Here is a 21223-nt window from a genome sequence, read left to right on the forward strand (position 1 = left end):
ATAATAAATTAAATAATACTTACTGCAACTATATGTAGGACAACAACTATCTGGAGTAGCAAATACTGGTATACAATTCTTCATTCCTTCAGGAGATGGCACGCATTCAATAGATTCGCACCTTAAAATGGAACTGATACAGCGGCATGAGGTTTGACAGTGATTAATAGGAGGTACACTGCTGTTGTTGCTATAGGTCTTTCCATCAACCAGACAACTACCTTCTCCAGGAATTTCTCTATCGACTGTTGTGGTTTGTTGTGGTGCTTCAGGTTGATCAGTTGGTGCAATTTCTGGTACTGCGGTTTCAGTCTCAGAGGTGTGTTGTTTAAATAACTGCTGATCTTCGGTAACACCTTCTGTGAATAGTTCAGGTTCTTCAGTTGAAATTTCATCATATAATTTATTTCCTTCAGTAATATCTTCTTCTGATGGTTTACTTTCCGGTATTGTTCCTGGTATAGTAACAGTTTCTGGAGCCGTAGACACTTGTTCAGTAACAGGTTCTTCAGGTAATTTCTGTTCTTCAGTAGTAACTGTTTCAGATAATTTGACTCCTTCAGTAGTAGCTTCTTCAGGTAATATTTTAACTTCAGTAATGGGTTCTTCAGGTGATTTTTGCTCCTCTGTAGTGGTGTCTTCAGGTAATTTTTGTCCCTCGGTAACATATTCTCCTGGCAATTCTTGACTTTCAGTAACTTCTTCTGGTAATTTCTCTTGATCTGTAATGCCTTCTCCGGATCCCTCAGTAGCGGTTTCACCTTCAGTAACTTGTTCTTGTTGTTCTGTAACTGCTTCTTCGGGTAATTTTTGTTCTTCCGTAACAAATTCTTCTGGAAGTTTCTTCCCTTCAGTAGCGATTTCTTGGGAAGATGATTCTTCTGTAATGGTACCTTCAGTAACACTCTGTTCCGGTTGTTTCTGTTCTTCTGTAATAACATCTTCAGGAAGTTGTGGTAGTTTGGTAGTAAATTCCTCGATTGGTCCTTGTTCTTCAGTAATAGGTTGTTCTGAAATATCTTGTCTTTCAGTTGTAGCTTGTTCAGGCAGTCCTTGTCCTGTAACAACTTCTTCAGATGGTAGTTGTTTTTCCGTAGTGGCTGGAAGGCCTTGTCCTTCAGTGACATCGCCTTCTTGAAGTTTTGGTTCTTCAGTAACACCTTCTTCGATAAGTTTATGTTCTTCCGTAACGGCCTCATCGTGTTCCTGAACTTCAGTAATTGGCTCCTCAGGTAATAGTTGTTCTTCAGTGACAGCTTCTTCTGATTGTTTTTGTCCTTCCGTAACAACTTCTTCGGATAACTGTTCTTTTTCAGTAACAGTTTTTTCAGTGATTTCTTCAGGGACAGTTTCGGTTTGTATAGATTCTTTGGTAATTTCTGTTTGAGTTTCTGTATTACTCTCAGGTTTAGTTGTTTTCAATGCAGATTCAGTCGATCCGCTACCTTCTTCTTCTTCACCAGAACCTTCTTCAATGATCGGACTTTCTGTTTCATTCTCTTCAGACACTGGTTTAATAGAACTACCTGGATATTCGGCTGTTACACCAGAAGTTTCCTCCGTTTCAGCATCAGGAATCTCGTTACTTTCTTTAGTTACTACTTCTAATTCAGGTATTTCATTACTTTCCGTAGTACCTTCTGGTAGCGCGGTTTCTTGAACCTCTGGTGCGGGAGTTGCTTGTAGATCTGGTGTAGCTGTTTCCGTTTCAGGAGCAATAGGCTGCTGAGGAACAGTGCCAGCACCACATTCAGTCCCTGAAGTGCATACTTCAGGAACGATGGCTTTTTCAGTAATACTTTCAGCTTTCTTTTCAGTTGCAGGTTCTTCAACTGGGGTTGAAATTTCAGTAATAGAAGGTACGACTTCTTCTGTAACATGATCATATGGGGGCTGGCCTTTGAAATCTGGTTCTTCCTGTATAATTTCATTTTCCTCATCTTTGGGAGTTTCAGTGGTAGACGCACCTTCCGATAATTTGGTGGCAATTTCGGGTTCCAAACTGATATCAGTACTAACATCTGGAACAATCTGGGTGGTATCTTCTTCTTTCTGTGTAACTGAAGTTTCTGTAGATTCTTGTTCTTTTTCAGCTTCAGTTTGAGCTTCAGCTTGAGTTGCTGATTCCGATTTAGGCGCTTCTGTAGATAAGGCGGTTTCAGAGACATGATCCATAGATTCTGGCAATTCCGTTTTTCTTGCTGGTATTTCTGTAACGATAATGATTTCGTCTTTTTCTGTTGTAACTTCACTAGATATTGTTGTTTCAGGAGGAATGCTTTCTGGGGTTTGCACTTCGGATAATTTTTCAGTAATTTCTTCTGATGGTTTCTCGGAGCTTTGTTCCGGAAGAACTTCATTCTCGTCGGTACGGGGTAGTACAGTTGTAAGTTCCGGAACAGATTCAATGTCTGGATAAGATTTTGTGCTGACACGTGCTTCTGTTGCTGTTTCCGGCTCTGTAACACCTTCTTTAGTTGAAATTTCAGGTTGCGATTTAGTAATGACACGTGCTTCTGTTGCTGTTTCAGGTTCAGTAATACCTTCTTCGGTTGAAATTTCAGGTTGTGATTTTGTGCTGATACGTTCTTCTGTTGCTGTTTCTGGTTCTGTAATACCCTCCTCGGTTGAAATATCAGGTTGTGATTTTGTGCTGATACGTTCTTCTGTTGCTGTTTCTGGTTCAGTAATACCTTCTTCGGTTGAAATTTCAGGTTGCGATTTTGTGCTGATACGTGATTCTGTTGCTGTTTCTGGTTCAGTAATACCTTCTTCGGTTGAAATTTCAGGTTGTGATTTTGTGCTGATACGTTCTTCTGTTGCTGTTTCTGGTTCTGTAATATCCTCCTCGGTTGAAATATCAGGTTGTGATTTTGTGCTGCTACGCTCTTCTGTTGCTGTTTCTGGTTCAGTAATACCTTCTTCGGTTGAAATTTCAGGTTGCGACTTTGTGCTGATACGTGATTCTGTTGCTGTTTCTGGTTCAGTAATACCTTCTTCGGTTGAAATTTCAGGGTGCGATTTTGTGCTGATACGTTCTTCTGTTGCTGTTTCTGGCTCTGTCAAACCTTCTTCGGTTGAAATTTCAGGTTGCGATTTTGTGCTGATACGTTCTTCTGTTGATGTTTCTGGTTCAGTAATACCTTCTTCGGTTGAAAGTTCAGGCTGTGATTTCGTACTAATACGTGCCTCTGTTGCTGTTTCTGGCTCTGTCAAACCTTCTTCGGTTGAAATTTCAGGTTGCGATTTTGTGCTGATACGTTCTTCTGTTGCAGTTTCTGGTTCAGTAATACCTTCTTCGGTTGAAATTTCAGGTTGCGATTTAGTACTAATACGTGCTTCTGTTGCTGTTTCTGGTTCAGTTATACCTTCTTCGGTTGAAATTTCAGGTTGCGATTTTGTGCTGATACGATCTTCTGTTGCTGTTTCTGGTTCAGTAATACCTTCTTCGGTTGAGAGTTCGGGTTGTGATTTAGTACTGATACGTGCCTCTGTAGCTATTTCTGGTTCCGTAATGCTCTCTTCAGTTGAGATTTCGGCAGGTTCTTCAGGAACTTGTGTGGTTGGGCCTTCTGCTGATCCTTCTTTCTCTACAGTTTCAGCCGACGGTGTAACTGTTGGCCCTTCTTTCTCATATAATTTTTCAGTAACTTCAGGTTCTTCTTTATGGTCATCTGATGGTACTTCACTTGTTTTATCTGTTTCAGAAGTTGGGCCATATTCTTCAGTAGTTGCTGCAGTAGTTATCTCTTCTACAGCGGGCGCTTCTTCTTCGATTGCAGGTTTGTCAGTGCCAATACGGCTAACGATACTTGTAACCGCTTCAACAGCTTCCGTAACTCGAGTAGTAATTGATTCAATTGCTTCAGTAACTCTAGCGGTGATTGCTTCTATAGGACTTTCAGTTGCTTCTTGTTGAGTTACTAACTTTTCGGTTTCTTCTTCTACTTCTATTGGTGCAGCAGTGGTTACCTGTTCTTGTTCAGTTACTTCTTGTTCTACTGCTACAACGGGCGTTGCTTCTTGTTCTGTTGCAGCTTCCACAGCTTTAGTTGTTAAATCAGCTGCTGTGGTTAGTTCTAGAGATTCTTCCGTTTGGTGTTCAGCTGGTTGTGGTGATTCAACTGGTTCACTTGTTGCGTGTTCGATAATATCAGGTAATTCAGTTACCGGCTCCATTTCTTCTTCAGCTTCGTCATGATGTTGACCCTCAAATAATGAAGATTCAGTTGTTCCTTCTGGGGATTCTGTAATTATATGTGTAGATACTTCTGGCTCTTTGCTTGTTGGCACAATTTCAGATTCTGGTGTAGTCAATAATCGTTCAGTAACAGCTGCTTTTTCTGCTTCAGTGACGCTGGCGATAGTGGTTGGTTCAGTTTCGATTGTAGTTGATGATAATGTCGTTAGTTCTTCTTCAGTTACGCCGGCGCAATCATAAGTATCAGGACAGCATTGTCCTTCTCGAACTGGTAATGGTGTACAGTTAACTTTGTCCAAAGGTGTCGGACCGCATTCTTGAACAGCGCAGACTATATCTCCGCGCATACAGTAGCACTGTTCACAAGGAATATCCTTCTTGACTAATTCACCATCGGCGTAACTTTGACCATTGTAAACACATTCGAATGGTTGCAGTGTGGTGGTTGGAGCAAGAGTGGTGGTGGTTGTTGTTGTCGTGGTTGTAGCAATTTCCGGTGTCGTGGGTCCTTCCAAATAGTCGGGATGTTCTGTAAATGATCAATACAATTTAAATATCGGTTCGATTACACAAAATAAATGCGAAACACTTACCACAATTGTATCGAACAGGACAACAGACACCTTCCTGGAAAACTGGCTTGCAACCCTCAACGTTCAACGTGCACTCCTGCATAACACAAGCCGTCTTGTTCCTGATACAATAGCAAAGTTCGCAAGGATTTTCAGGGTTGGATGGAACACGGGCACCATCGGAGTAGAACAGGTTATCGATTGTACAACCATATTCATTAGGATGACCAACAGCAGTAGAGGGAACAGTAGAAGTGATAAGATGAACGGGTACTGTCGAGAAAAAGTGTTGTTAGATATCGCTCCTTATGATTCTAGTTCAATGTTCGTTACCTTCGGGACAAGTTATTGTGGGACAGCATTGATCAGGTCTGCTCTCCACCTTGCAGTTAGCACCGATTGCTTTAGTGAATGGGCAAACCCTCAAGTAACACATTAGCATCCGGTTGTGACATGTACAGTTCAAGCACGGTTCGTTCGTTATAATTCGGTCGCCTTCGTCGTAATGTTGGAAATTGTAGTAACAACCTGTTGCATCGGCAACTAGAAACAAAAAAAGGAATATAGTTAAAGCATTCGCTAATTTGTTAGTAAAATGCAATTGTTTGTTCTGATGTCTTACCAGGATAGTATTCAATTTCGGTGCTTTGTTCATTGTGGTGTTCAGATAATGTTGGTGCTGAAAGAAAAAGCATGGATTAGTTTTTCGTATTACTAATTATTATTGAAAGAATATAGATGAAGATCAGTCCACTTTCGTCCATATAACTATAATTTGTCTAGGGCTATAGAACCAGTACAAATAGCGGTCAACAATATCTACAAATGGACTAGAGACTGGAAAATACAGCTTAAAATAATTAAGCAAAAACTTAAATATATCACCGACGGATTCCTGATTCCTCAAGCAAAATCAGCTAAATACCTCGGAATGACAAGAAGCAGAGCAAATTAGACTCAAAGTCAAGCAACTGTCCTGGTTAGTCGGAAGATATTCTCAACTTAATTTAAAATCAAAGAGATTGGTTTATTAGTCAACCATAAAGCCTATTTGGATCCATGGGATGAAAATATGGGGTTGCACTAAAACATCAAACCAACTAGTAGTCCAACCCACCCAAAATGATGTTCTAGGATTAATTATCAATGCTTATCGCTACGTAACCAACGAAAAGCTGCACCATGATCTCGGAATCAAATGGATACAAGAACTGATCTAAGATTTCGCCCAAAAACATGAACCAAGTTTGCTAAATCACAGCAACATGGAAGCAATACAGCTACTGGATAACACGCAAGCAATCAGAAAATTGAAGCCAACCAAACCACACGAATTAGTTTAGAGTATAAGTGTATTTTTAACTTTAGCTAAATTCTAATAAGTAGATAATAAGTAGATTAATTTTATTCTAATTTGGGAAATATATTCTGATATATTAATCTCGTACGCGCCTTGCTTGTATATTGTAGTGCAAGTACAGCAGAACAGTAGTAATAAATTAATTTATAAATTAAGATTATACTAAGCATATCGAATGTAAATTAATGTGATCAGAGAACCGTTCGAACTCACCTTTCTGAACAGACAGGCCAGAATTCTGATGGAATCACAAATATCCTCGAATTACATTACGGAAGAAGAAACGAGGTACCACTACTTAATGTCCAAATGGTCTTGAATCTTGGACACTTTTTATGATATAATTGGAAGTAAATATAATATGCACCAGAGTTAAGGCGAGATTTTTAAGCATATATGGAGACACAAAACACAGATTAAAGCTATTTATAACTGCATTTAGTTATGAACTATTAGTTGAAAATGAAGGTACTAGAAGGTATGGATCGAAAAAGGACCTAAAAAACGACAAAAATATATCCTGATATTTTGCGATGGATATTTAGAAAACCGAATTTTATTTAGAATTATATTTAGAAAAACATACTGAATGCCGTGATAATATGCTAACTTATATAACTAGTTATAATACAGAAGAGTATAGTTTTGCCACAAGGGTAGGATCTATAATTAATAAAAAGGCGTGATCTTTCATAAATGAGAGACATGTGAACTTATATTGGTTATTAAAAAGGAAACCCATTAAAGTAATTACCTACTACTAATTATAAAATAACTCTCATAAAACAGTATCCATCCAACGTCTTACCGAATAGTTTTCTATAATATCGAATAAAACCTATCCAACACCAAACAATACGGGTTGATTAAACTGTACAATTATGTTTCTTGATCATATTAGATAACAAATTAATCAATTATGATCATTAAAGATCGTTTAATTGATACTCTCGGGATGCAGTCGATTAGAACTTTAATTAGCAAATAAAATTGTAATTAATTACAAGTGTGTTGCATTTTTTTAGCTGTTGAGGAATGTTGACATAGTTTTCCGCGAAAAGCCGGTGGTTATATCGCTATAAATCTGTTAAAAAAACGACGGCCTACTACGTCGAAGAGTTGGTTTTTTTTGCTGCGAGCGTTCTCAGACGCACGGTATTGTCTAGTGAGAAACAATGTAAAAAACTAACGAGTTCGTTAACTTTGGAATACATAAAGCCAATGATTTGTGGGTAATTAAGGAACGCGAGGAGGATTCATTTGAGAGTGTGAGCGAGACGAAGACGAAGCATAAAATTAAATAATCAGATGTTGGGGTTAAATTATACATTTTTTGTATTGGTCAGTTCTGAGACTTGCAAAAAAAACTCGATAGATAGGCAACTCAACAAACAAGAAATTTCTAATTTAATATAAAACAAGATGTGTTCTTAAATTAGACATAAAATGAAATTAATACTTAGCAAGGTTAACTTTAAATTACAGTTTATTTTTTGACAAATTTGAATTTAAAATTCAATTTATGCAAAATGGTAACCTCTATTATAGTTTTCAAAGAATTCGAAATATTTTCGTCGACAGATGCGAAATGGCGTATTGAGTGTTTACCATCGTATATAATGACCTAATATAAATGAAAAACAGTCGTCATTGGTATGTATGTCGGTATGTTATTGATATAATGGAAACATCACCATTTAAATGGTATTCTTACTAGATCTACGAGCATCTGTTCAAATGTAGCGCGGCGACGCACAGAATTCTGTGATTTTTTTATTAATCGATCGTCCGACCTCTACATTCGCTTTTTACGGCTTTTTAAGTCAAATTAATTTGAATACAAGAACGCTTCGTCCTAGACGTTGTGTAGGTTACCGGTCTAGAGCCGTTAAAGTTCGAATCATGTCCGCGATATTCAGGATTTGTTCTTTTATTCATTGTATTTAGACCGATTTTATTGTTCACACATTTACGCCTGAAGAAGACACAAAAGTATTCTGAGAATAGCGCTTTTTTAGTCGAAGAACGTTTAGTCATGAAGTTAGGACTAAAATTGAAACGAACAAAAAGGACACACAATAGTTTAAATGATATTTCGTTAAAAAAAAAACGTTTGCATTACTTGCAAAAATAGAAGCTTCATTGCTTGCCGCTCTTTTTTCTATATAATTCTTAAACAGAGCTATGATCGATTTTTGTATAAACATTGCTTAAATATCAATAAGTTTATAATAATAGCATATAATTTATTGGCATTAACGGTATTTTTTTATACTAAAACTTAAAAATACTTTTTAAAAATATAAATCATTTTGGTCGTCCAATGAAAGAACGTAAAAATAATTAAAATTATTGATATTGTTTGTCAATAGATCCTGAAGAAATGTTGGAATTTTACTAAACGTGTTGGACGTGAAAATTTGAATAATATTAACAAAACTAAGTTTGCCTAGATCACTGTTATATTCTAATTGGCCGAACATTTGCTTCATCTGCGAAACTGTAAAAGAATTATCAAACATTAACATCAGGTACTGTTATGTCGTCTGTGTCGACAAAAACGCTATATAAGGAAATAAATATCTCATGGAGGACCATTTAATATGCTAATACGTATGCCGAAAACTGTTTTTTTTTTCTTCACGAACTGGACAAATTTTTCGGAATTTTAGATATATTAGTGACTTGTTAACATTGCAAATTCAGTTGCACGATTATAGTCTAGGACGAGCCCGTCCGTTGGACGTTTGTTCGTAGGTGTTGTTAATGTTGGTTGTACATTTTTAGAATCTGTCGCGGTGTATTAGCTGGTTGCCTAATTTCTCGGACGCTTCGTGAATCTTAAGTGGGTTTTGATGATATGTTAATATTCGACACGCCAGTTAAAAACATGTGTACTGCGATGATTCTTCATCATGGACTACATTTCGATTATGAACATTTAAAAATCTAGTTTATGTAGAATATGACCTCATTGCTTTCTAATACAATGTAAAAATGACATGACAATGGGATTACTCAATGGTTATTAGACACTACATATTTTAAATTAATTGTTTAAATAACGATTAGCCCATTTTTTGTTTATAAATAGCATCCTATAAAAACAATAAATGATATAAGCGTTTAATAATATTTTATTTTCAAGTAATCTCATAGTAGTAAATTTGTTATATGTGGTTAAAGAAAAATTATATAGAAGTGCACGCTTGCAGATTTAAAGTAAGTAATAGTTGTGCAAATGCAAAAGAAAATTGGAAGAATTGAAATTATTTTATTGCCTCATTATTACTGTCATTATTTTATTTAAAGTTCTACTCTCATTAACAATCTGAATGCAGATGAGGCCTGGAATTAGTAATTATTAATATTTATTTTTTCATTATATGCGATATCGTCAAGCATCACTATAAAAAATATTTTAATATTCTAATAGTAGCTATTATAAGTAATGATCAGTATATAAAATGTATATAAAAAAGGCAACGAATTAATTTTGATGGATGTGCTATGCTTGGCATATCTGTTGTTTTTGTATATGAATGTATATGAATATGAACTTTAATATTTTCTGTTTTTCTCTTTTATTAAAAATAACATCGAAAGTAATTTGTTGTTGGTGGAAAGTCGGTGGAAGCTAAGCTATGACAATAAAATAAAACGTTGAGTATTGATTTCCATCTTTCAGAAGAGACGATCCTTTGATATATATCGCCATACTCAACAAAAACAGTTAGGAGATGGGTAATTGGATGTTAAAATTGAATGAAACCATTAGGAGATTTTTCTATAGATAGCAACTCACATAATATGATATAATAATAATGATTATTAAAATGATAGTTATATCTATATATTTTGTATATATATTTAAATCGATTTATAGTTTCTTGTACAATAAAAAAACATAGCCATTTAATATTTACTACCTTAGCGGTTCATCAGATATTCATTACCGTAGTTAAATCATTTTCTTTTTGGATCTGTAGTTTTCCACATCTCAAATGTTGACCAAAGAGCAAACAAAACTTTACAGTTAAAGATAGTTAACATTACTTTAGAAAGATCCCTCTTTAGACGGCTATTACCATCCGTTTGTATGTCTCATTAGTAAATAAACGGCAAAACTAAATCGTCAATAGCTCATAACCATCTGTTCCCAGTTGCGTGGTAGTGAGTAAATGAGACTGAAATGGTACCGAACACAAATTTTAGTATCCAGTTAAATACCAGTAACTGCACTTAATTATAATTTGCTGCCTTAATTGAATCTCCTTTTAAAGACATATATATGTGTAATAATGTCTTAATACAGCACTTTATAAGTCGGTCATTCTTTGCTAATTTATTTTATTGAACTATGATTTGTTTTAAGTTGTAGTAAAAGGCATTTAAACACACACATAATTACAATACAATAATTAATGAGCAATCATACTGACGAAACTGTTATGGAACTACAAAAGGTAAAGTGTCATCTTTAAAATTGATTGTTACTTAACAGCCATTAGGAGTCATAAAGCTTTTTTCGATCAATAAACGTCGATCATACTGGTCGCTCGCCTACGAAAGTAAAAAAAGTATGCTCAGCTATATTTGTAGATGTAGCATAACCCTTCGATAAGGTTTGGCATGAAGGCCTTGTTCATAAACTACAGAATATGCTACCAAAACAACACACCGAACTATTAAAATCATACATACAACCATAATGTTTAGAGTCAAACGAGAAGAAGCTTACTCTACAATAAAAGAAGCTAAAGCAGGTGTACCACAAGGAAGTGTACTGGGACCAATGCTTTATCTACTCTACACTTGTGATATACCACAAACGCAAAATATTACGATGGCTATATTTGCTGATGATACTGCGATTATAGCTGTCGGAGACAATAGTGAAGAAGCCTCACGAAAATTACAACAGGCGAGTGCAATATAAATAATTGGACACAAGCTTGGAAAATAAGAATTAATGAAAGTAAATCTGTTAAAGTAAAACCAATAACATTAAACAATACTTCATTCCATATAGCAACAACGCTAAATATCTCGGAATGAATCTCGATGCAAAACTTCAGATACCCATAATCAGTAAAGAAATCAAGAGAATTGCAATGGGGTATGAGGATAGACTCTATTCTCATACGAATATTGAAATATTGCAACTATTGGATACCACCAGAACAGGACACAGACTCAAAAGAATCAAACCATATGATCTTGTGTAGTGAGGTGCATATATTAAAAAATTCAGCAGTGACATGTATAAATATAATTTCACCAGAGACTGAGATAGGGCCGATGGATCCTCTTAGTTGTATACCTAGATTTAAGTTATCATAAAGACAAATTGTAGGTTAGAGAGAAACGACTAGTAACAATATATTAATTAAATAATAAAAAAAATTCTGATCACTCGCATATAATTTTTTTTTCCGAAAAAGAATTATCGATGATTAAAGATGAGTTAATAAACATGCTAAACAGTCAATTAAAATAAAAACAACACGCTGGAATTAACTGGGCTCTTTCGAACCGGATCATGTAATAAATTAATGTTAATGTCCAAATATATGAATAATGTAGCGTTTTTTCTACGTAAAACTGACCGATGTAACTGTACAGTAGAAAGCATTTTTCGTATGCAGAGATCGCAAAAAATAGTCTCAAACAGTTTGCGATTGATTCATAATTATTCGTGTCGTTACGCGTATTATAATTAACCACAGGATTTATGCCGACTTCCCACAATGGATGATGTTATATCACACGTCTCCAAATCTGAAGGACGTGAAATTTAGATATTTTTTTAGGTCATTATATTTTCGTTAGGAGGAAGGATAGATGGCATCAAAGAGTTCCGGAATATTATATTGTTATGTTTATGGTGTCCCCATAGTAGACTTTAATGTATTTTGAGTTATTACTGCTGGTTTTTTAACCATTGTCAATACAAAAATGCGAATAAAAATAATTCAGGTATGATTATATAATTTTTTATGAACTAGATAAAACCTACAAAAAAACCAGTTAAGTAGTTACGTTATATGATATGGTATGTTTTTTTTTTTGGTTAATAAAATATAATTGATTTTAATGCTCTGTAATATCGTAAATTTTAGGTCTTTGGTTTATAAAAGAAAAACCTGTGCTTTTGCAGAAATATGCAAGTAAGTCTAGAAGTTATTAAGGTAGTTTATGTTTCCATGATACGCGGCTATTTATGATGAAAATGGAACTGCTAGACAAGAAGACAAATCTGCGCTCGAGCTTAATAAGATTATTGATAGTGTGACGGAGGAAGCTGCAATCGCGACTACAAAGCAAAATTAATTGATGAAATTAGTCGAGCACCGTCTCTTTCTAATCTCATGCCAGCTGTTCGATCTGACGGATTGTCATTTTTGTGTTCTCGTCTAACTTAGGCGGGGTATTATGGAAATCAGCGTTGTGTGAACGATATAGCATGGTCTAGCCGCTAAAAATCATCCATTGTACGAACAGGCCTGTACAATAAAGATAGCGGAGGAAAAACGAAAAGAAGCTGCAGTGTGGTCCCGCACGGCTATATATGCGAGATCAGTGCGGCGTGGGAGCCTATTTACAGGGTGATAATGAAAGAAAACCACATTACGCTAATAGATCGTAAGAAAGAAACCAAAAGTTGTCCTTTCGGTTTCTTGTAGAGATTGGCTAAAGTGAGATAACTAGATAAAAATCTTGTCCATCAAGACATACTCTAAATCTCTAGCTTCGGTGGTATAAAAATTATGAATTGGAAAATTGTGTGAATAGCTTGAAATATGCTTCGAAATATTATAGATCTGCAAAAGTTTTTTAGCTTAAATGAGGTAGTATATTTAGGACAAAACCATGTTTTTTGGAACCACACCTTCTTGTGTTATCCAAGAGATGTATTTCTGTGTCATAAGTTCTTTTTGTAATCAATTATACTGAATATGTTTCAGTCAATCAACTAAAGCGATAGATTGAGGGCTCTGTACGAAATAAACGAAGCCTGAATTTATGGTGATGGTGTAAAACTGGTTCTCGGGAGGCAGAAAAAAACGCTGTTATATTTTTTGCACACCCTGTTCACGCGTGGGAGCCTGTTCCGGAGGTCAAGCGACGGACCGCAGGCCAGACTGTTTTGTTTGGGTCAGTGGCGGGGGTCAGCACTGACCGGCAGGATAAGTCGGCGAAACGCAGGATTCGGCAGATGCAAAGTGAGTTCGGGCCGATGTGACGAGATACCGTGTCTGGCTGCTCGGAGTTTTGAAGGAGTTCACCAATCGAGCAATTTATCTCCGTCAGAAAAAAGTCTCTCGGCCTGTCTGTTATGCGAAGTTCGTAAGTGGTGTTGCGAAACGAGTACCGACGTATTCTATTAGGTGTATGACTTAATTTTTAAGATGCTTTAGGAAACATATTTCATATAAAACAGTTTCAGTAAAGGACCTCTAAAGCAGCTCGGAAAAGCTTTAAGTGAATATTCTGTCTTGGTATCAACGTAATAGTTAACCTAATTACACACGATTTTTACGTTTAGGATTGTCGTTTACAAAATATTCGTTAACATTTTCAACGGAAAGTCCTGTTTTGTTGTCAGGTAATTCGCAAAGACCTGTAAGCTTTTGTTGTTCTTATTTTGAGTCTTCATTTAGCACCTACTTCAATTCCATTCCTTCAAACCTACGAGACTGCTACTATAAGATGCGGTCAAGCATTAGCACCAAGAATAGTATATTATTTTAATTCTGGGTTCTAGAAGCATTTCATTCTTGTTTGAACAATTTCTAAAATACCGAATACAAAATACTTTTAAGTCGCGTATTTAAAATACAAAATGTGGTATTTTAATTCTTTTTATTTAAAATTCAAAATTCAATTAGGCATTATGTAAATATAATTGAACTAGACCAGCAAGCTTATTAATTAGTAAAAGAATACTTTTCTCTCATAAACACTAGATTGTTAAAAATACCATCAGACAAACAGTTTCTTGTTGGGTCATGAAAACTGACTTTCCAACTATTATTTCATGTTTTTCGTAATTTTCCTTTGATGCATGGTTTTAAGGTTTTGAATTCTTTACCTGTAATCTCTTGTGATTATTTCTGGCAACCAACACATTTTGTAACAAGGGTGCTAGATGCCAATATAGCATGGTTATATTCTAAGCTCTCATTCAGTTGTGATTCCATAACAGTAAAATTCTACAAATTGCAATCAAATTTCAGTCTAGTTTATACAGAAACTAAAGTAGACGGAAGTTCGTCATAGTAATAATTGTTGACCTGAATATAATCTAAAGCTATAGCAACTAGTTTCAATGCTTCAATGAATTCTGCAAAGCATTCTTGTTCTATGACCGAGAAAGTGTTAGTAATACTAGGGTATTACTAGGTTAAGGTCTAGGTCTAAACTAGTCTAGACTAGATCTAAGGTCTCATAGTTCAGATGGTTGGACCCTTTTCTACCACCCGATTTGTTAACATTTCTGGAGAGACCTACATGTGGCATTCTTTCTTATATGTGGACGTGTGCAAGTAAATAAAAATGTGAAATTCTTATGATATTCATATCAATTATTTCTCACATAAACATTGGTTTAGACTCGAAATGGAATCTGCAAAAACTAATGATACACTTAACAATATTATTATCATTCTGCGATAGCAATACCTTACGGAATCAACTTAACAACCGCCGCATTTAAAATTAATTATCATTCATAAGGCAATAAAAGATTATATTCCGAGTTAACGGATATGAATGTTTTTGATAAACGACACCGTGGCGTAAGGATATCCGCGAGAACGAGAGAAAAACGAGGAAACGAAGCCGGTTGGAGGTTCGCGCCTAGGCAACCGTAAGGCTAAAATTAATAAACCGAAGTTTCCGACCCGAGTCGCCCAGGAAAGTTAATAAATCGCCGACAGCCCCGGGCTGTGTAACTCCAGCACAAACATAGAAATCCAGAAACAATCGGTGGTCATGGGAGTGAGTAAGTAAGCCACGCGATGCAAAACGGCGATATCAGAAACTTGAAATTGATCTCGAGAAAAGGCCCCCAGGGCGATAGTGGAGCGGACACTGCTGTTGCATCTCGAGATGGTTATTGAAGATTATGAGCACGTTCGTTTCTTTGTTGGTATTACATCAATATGAAATTTTTTGTGTCGCGAAATTGCTATATATTCGAGGAGAATCATAGAGAGAGCAATTTTATATTAGAAACTGTCATATCACGGTAGAATCAATAAGTTCACGAGAAAAATGAATGATAACTAACAAAATTTCAAGAGGATTTTTGATGGATTTTCATTTCAGTATATTATCCCACAATTTCGATACTTTTATTCTTAAGATCGTAACGTTCTTATTAAGGTTTAATAAAAACAATTTACTTTCAAAAAGCTTTTCAAGGCTTGAGGAGAATCCGAAATTAGATGCTGGAACGATTGATAGTTGAATTCAATGAGTTTTTCATGAACCAAATGAACATGAACAAAATTTCAAAAAATTGACACTTTCTATGAGAGACTAGTCTCATAGATGGCACAAAAATGCGACCTAAATAGATTGTTGTTAATTAGTTAGAGGTGAATCACGTGACATATTTATAATGTTCCGAACGACATATTTTATTGTCATTTAATAAAAAATATATCAAAAAACTCTCAAAATTGTACTTTTCTTGTAAATAATATAAAGATATGGCAAGTTTAAATTGATAGTTTTATGTTAACATTGCGCTTATATTGTTCTTTCCTGAGATCAATATACAAATCAGTTGAAAATTATACCAATGGGAACATTTTTAAACTGTTATATGTAGGTATGTTTAACATAAGTTCCTCTATTGACAGACAGCACAAGTAAAACCGAAGTATGCAGTACGATTATATATATATATATATATATATATATATATATATATATATATATATATTTATATCAGTCATTATATGTTTGTTTGTTCTTAAAGCGTAATAATTAACGCACATAATAAGTCTAATCCATATTTCGTTATAAAAGTTTGCTATTTGATTAAAATGTAGAGATATTAAAGTAAGTATCAAAAACTGAAACAAATGGAAATAAAGTTAGGGGAATAAATACCTATAAGTAATATAAAATTGTGAATTTGGTTTAATTTATTTAATTGCTTGGAATTTAGATGGTTACTTTTATTGGTACTCTTGTTATAATCATATATTCTTGATATTTTAAAATATCTGGTGCATGTCCCAGCAGGATTCGAACCCGCGACTCCTGTCATCCTGTCGTCTAGGGCACTTTGCTAATCAAGCCGACAGAAAGTAATATTATATATAATATTGTATATAAAATGCATATAAATTGTATTGTATTTAAATTATTTATAAAAATACTATATAATAGTATACTAACTTGTTATTGATGATACTTAATTATTAGTATGCTTTAACACATTTTTAATTTTAAATTAGATAGGAGTTGAATTTGAAATATTTCCGAACGTTATTTCGTCTTTAATACGTGACGATTGCCCAGTTATGCTCGACTAAAATTTTGCCCATGGGTTTCCGAATCGCAACTGCAGTCTACCCAAGATCGGACGGCATAGTCTGGCCAAGTCGTGAAATGCATAACATGTTATCGGCAGGTAAAGCAGATAACTGTAAACGCCGGTACATAATCACGATCCCCGTATACATATCGTAACTCTTCTTAATCCGGCTTGATGTGAACGTGGAAAGCGGGATTGTTTTCGAAAATTTATAGCGGCATCTTCGCGGAAGAGTAGCCGGCTGGCTCGGGTACCCGTTTCTTCGGCTGTTTTTCATTTTACTCGGTCATTTCGATGGATATTCGAATATTTTATTCGGACGGAAGTCTATCGGGCACTTTATGACGGTTCAGAAGTAGGACGTGTCGTGAACGGACTTTGATTCCACTTAAATTTTTTTTGAAAACCGCTCGTACGTACGTTTGATCATTATACGGGAAATAACTCGTTGAATAATGAGGTTCATAATAGATTTGTTTGATTACTGTTATCAGCATTGTTTGATTCTCATTATGAGAACTGTGTTTTTAATAGAACGGTTTCATATTATAGATGTATTAGTTTGATTTTAAGCCATCGAATAATGAAAATTGGTACTCTTACTATTCGATATCCTATTATTTCTATTCTAGGCTTGGTATACTCTAGACAATATCTGTTGTAATAAAAATAAACTTATTTTCTTTAATTTTTGGTGGTGATTCTTTTTTTATTTTATTATTAACACTGATTATTGACTGACTTGAAAATTATTATTGTCTTTTTAATATATTTAGCTATATGTATAATATATTAATAATTATTATTATTATATTTTATGTTTGTAAATATTTTATGTCGATATTATTGTAATTATTGTGAAAATTAATTTACGGTACGCAAATGAGATTTTTATGTTACTAACTATTCGTTAGCATTGTTTATGTGTGAAATTTGCAAATATAACGCATTAATAACTACTAAGCAAGCATTCCAATCATGTTTAGTATTAGCTGTCTATAATTACTCTCAAGTATAAATAATTATCAGTAAAACATTTGCAAGGAATATTTTATCAACAAAAAACTATAATATATAGTCGAAACACTTGTTGATTATGAGCACTTAGATCTTTAAAAACAATTATGTTGTACCAAAAACGCTTGACAAAGTTTGGTAGGGACAAAGAAAATTAAACTTACAAAATTATTTACAATGTTAACTCTACAAAATTTTTGAGGCTTTGGTGTCGAGAACATTTCCAATAGCGTCTTTTTATGAACGAACTTAATTGAAGATTTTTTTTATTGTAAATTTTATATAGTCCTAAATACAATATCATGGCCATGTTTAACCATGAATTAAAACATCTGTTTCAAGGAACTTCTGATTTTGAAATTTCTATTATCAGTTGCTTAGTTTATTATAAGTTGATATCATTGTGATCAAAGAAATGCTAGTTTATGACGACTGCTAATTGTCGTGTTTCGATGATATAAAAGATGGTAAAATAGTGAATAATGATAAAGTATTAGTAATTAATTTAAAAATCATTAATTTTCACAAAATAAAAACTGTACTTCTTCAAGATACTAATTCAAAATAAATTATAAAAGTAATATTAGGAAAAAGGAATATTACAAATAACATGTCGTTTTTTTCTGTTTCAAAATGTATTCATAACATCATGTTACACAAAAACCAGAGCAGATCAGATTCATAATCAAAAAAACTGTACTAGTTAGTCTGAATATATGCCCATCTCGACTTAATATCAAAGTGATGGGCTTATCCAGTCAATTATTAATCCTAAAGACTTATGAAGTACAAATATGGAGCTGAAGTGAGACACTGAATTCTCTAGTAATAGAGCCCTGCTAAGAAAAGCGAATATTATATTCAAGATTTCGCCTTAAATCACTAAATAATGTTACTAAAGGCAAGTAACATAGTACGCACAGGAGATCAGAATATTAAACCGAAGCAAACCACACGAACTTTTATGGTATAAGTATTACTCTTAACTTTAGCTTAAGTAGATTAATTTAATTTTAATTTAGAAAATATATACTGATATATTGATCCCGCATTCGTCTTGCTTGTGTGTTAATACAAGTACAATAGAACAATACTAATACGTTAATTTACAGATTAAGCATATCTGATATAAAATATAACTAAAGAAATTGTCTTCATTCTATTCATGTTTTGAAATTTTGTTCAATTATATTTTGTAATTAATTACTGTATTTTGAATGTATAGCATCCACTAATTTCGTTTTTGTTTTGACCTGTTCTTGTTTCGCTTAAAGCGAAGAACGAATTCTTATGGGAACTAACCGAGAGACAGGTGAAAATTAAAAATTGGATTCTCCTAGCAACAGCGAACATTCTCATATAAATAATGCATGGAGGAAAAATGTGCTAAGACGGGAGATTCGCAAAAACCAGGCTTGAATGAATCCATCCATCAATGGGGGCATTATACAGGCTCGATTCTCGAAACAATTTGTTATTGACATTCACCACATGCGTAACGCTCTATTGGTTATTCACCCAATGCCGTGAACGTTGCCAGTATCACATTTTGCAGCGTTATGTGGCTAGCCAGTGCCGTACAATATGACACAACACATTTTTCTTATTCACGTCTCGGGGTTTGTTAAGTTTTTTTTGTTATATTGAACCGATTAGTTCGGTAATTCAAAAGGTATTTCTGATGTTTTTATTTTAAATATCTAGTGGAAGAGAACATCGAAAGATAATTTTGATTGAACTCCTTTGATTCCATCAACATCCTGCCGCTTAAAAATGACGGAATGAAAGAGTTCAGATTAAATTGGCTGATAATAATCGGCACTGAGCCACATAAAAAACTGAACGTGTAATCAAAATTAGTAATTAAGGTAAGAGCCACACGATAATAGTCCGTGACATAACCTCAATTTCTACACCCATGCACGTCAGAAGATTGGCGAATTTCGACCTAGTAACCTTTTGCGGTTAGCCTCGGCGATTTGATTCTTCTCATTGGTCTAGTTTGGGACCGAGCCTGTCCACTGACCCAAACTATATTATTTTATGCAACACTAGCAAAATGATGCTCTTCGGTTTAAGTAGTAACGGCAGCGAAACCGCGACTCGAATAAATCCACTTAGTGATGTTCTATCTGTACCTGAATCATTTAATCTGGTTGCGTATCGCAACAGCCTTAGAAGATCGCCAATAGGAGCGTGTTTTTTCTCACTTAGGTTTCTCACGATCAAGAGTTCTTTCTTTTAAAGACTTTTTTTTTAATTGTCACTCTCGGGGAGATTGTGAAACGAAATATTTTGCGTTAGAAATAAATCCTAGTGTTTTACAATTTATGAAGGAAGTTTCCTTTAAAAATTTGTTGAAAAACAACTGTTGAAAGCATCAATTTCAGTGTATTTTAGGTATTAGTATGTGTTAAATGCATCGATTTAAAGGGTCTAAAAATTGTGTTTATATGTGCCTAAAAAAGTTCATACTTTGATAGCAAGCTTTACTTTACTGTGCTATTTTGATATGAAAAAGGTGCTTTCGAAGGTCAAACTCAAGTTTTATTATAACAAATTGGAGAAGTACTTCTTTGAAGACTTCTGTCGGGCCTGTTAACTACTATCTAAACTATTAAATTATTAACAGTAAGCAAGTGATTGATTGACTTCACAAATAGAAATGATACGAAAAGAAAAAATTTTTACATTGCATTATTATCTTTCATGAAAAATCCAAAGTCTGACAAATTATTAACATTATGTGCAAAATGAAATATCAACGGATCCATGTTTAAGCCAGAACTTTATTTGATCACCTTACTTCCTTTTTTTTTTCATCAAACAATATTCCCATAGATAATTTTATTGCTATTTGTTACTATTTTATTCAAACACTTACCAGCGTCAACTTGCACGGTAGCAGCAAGTACCAAACATAGAGCAATTAAAGCTGGCCCTGGCTCCAGAATGAGAGTCCACGCCTTCATGGCGCGTCCTGAAAAAGAAAAAGAATTTATTGAAAACGCATATTAAATACTTCATTTCGGTTAAATTCGAACAAGAGAAACAAAAAAAACGACCTGAAATTACTCACATTAAATTGACTGAGACCGACAGTAAAAGCTACGTAAAACGTAACTGTTTTATTTTCCTTCATTTTTGCGGAATTCAAAGTTCAATAACATTTCGTGTTTGTTTATCGCATTATGATTATAATGGTAATTCTCTTAATATCGTATTTGGAACCGAGCAAGATCTTGGACCGTAATAATGACTATAAAAGAATTAGTTAGATAGTTTGATATCCTATTATTGAGAAATGAGGCGTGTTCTGGTTCTATTTGTCGAATTTTTTAGGCACTGTTACTAGTTTTGGTGAAAAGTGCCGTCGTTTTTAATGATGCCTCTTGATTTGCTGGTAATAGTATGTTACAACGGTCATATATAATGTTGTCGGGCAGATAGATTGACACCACACAGGTAATTAAGTCTCATTCTTTACTGGATTTGGGATTTAACAATATTTGAACACA

The 21223-nt window shown here is 34.5% G+C and overlaps 1 protein-coding gene across 1 annotated transcript in view; it reads right to left on the reverse strand.

The window, feature by feature from the left end:
- Positions 1 to 21223, reverse strand: part of tnc (tenectin) — a 57641-nt gene that overhangs the window by 5889 nt on the left and 30529 nt on the right. The window contains exons 2-6 of the mRNA XM_076397561.1: positions 20590 to 20685; positions 5396 to 5452; positions 5107 to 5316; positions 4795 to 5046; positions 24 to 4730 (exon numbers count right to left, since the gene is read on the reverse strand). Coding sequence (XP_076253676.1) covers positions 24 to 4730; positions 4795 to 5046; positions 5107 to 5316; positions 5396 to 5452; positions 20590 to 20677 — 5314 coding nt within the window. The 5' untranslated portion in view covers positions 20678 to 20685. The remainder of the gene's footprint in view (positions 1 to 23; positions 4731 to 4794; positions 5047 to 5106; positions 5317 to 5395; positions 5453 to 20589; positions 20686 to 21223) is intronic.

The sequence above is a fragment of the Rhynchophorus ferrugineus genome, unplaced genomic scaffold (genome assembly GCF_030347505.1).
Source record: "Rhynchophorus ferrugineus isolate W39M unplaced genomic scaffold, kcgeb_rfMv2 rfM2, whole genome shotgun sequence".
Classification (NCBI taxonomy): Eukaryota; Metazoa; Arthropoda; class Insecta; order Coleoptera; family Curculionidae; genus Rhynchophorus; species Rhynchophorus ferrugineus.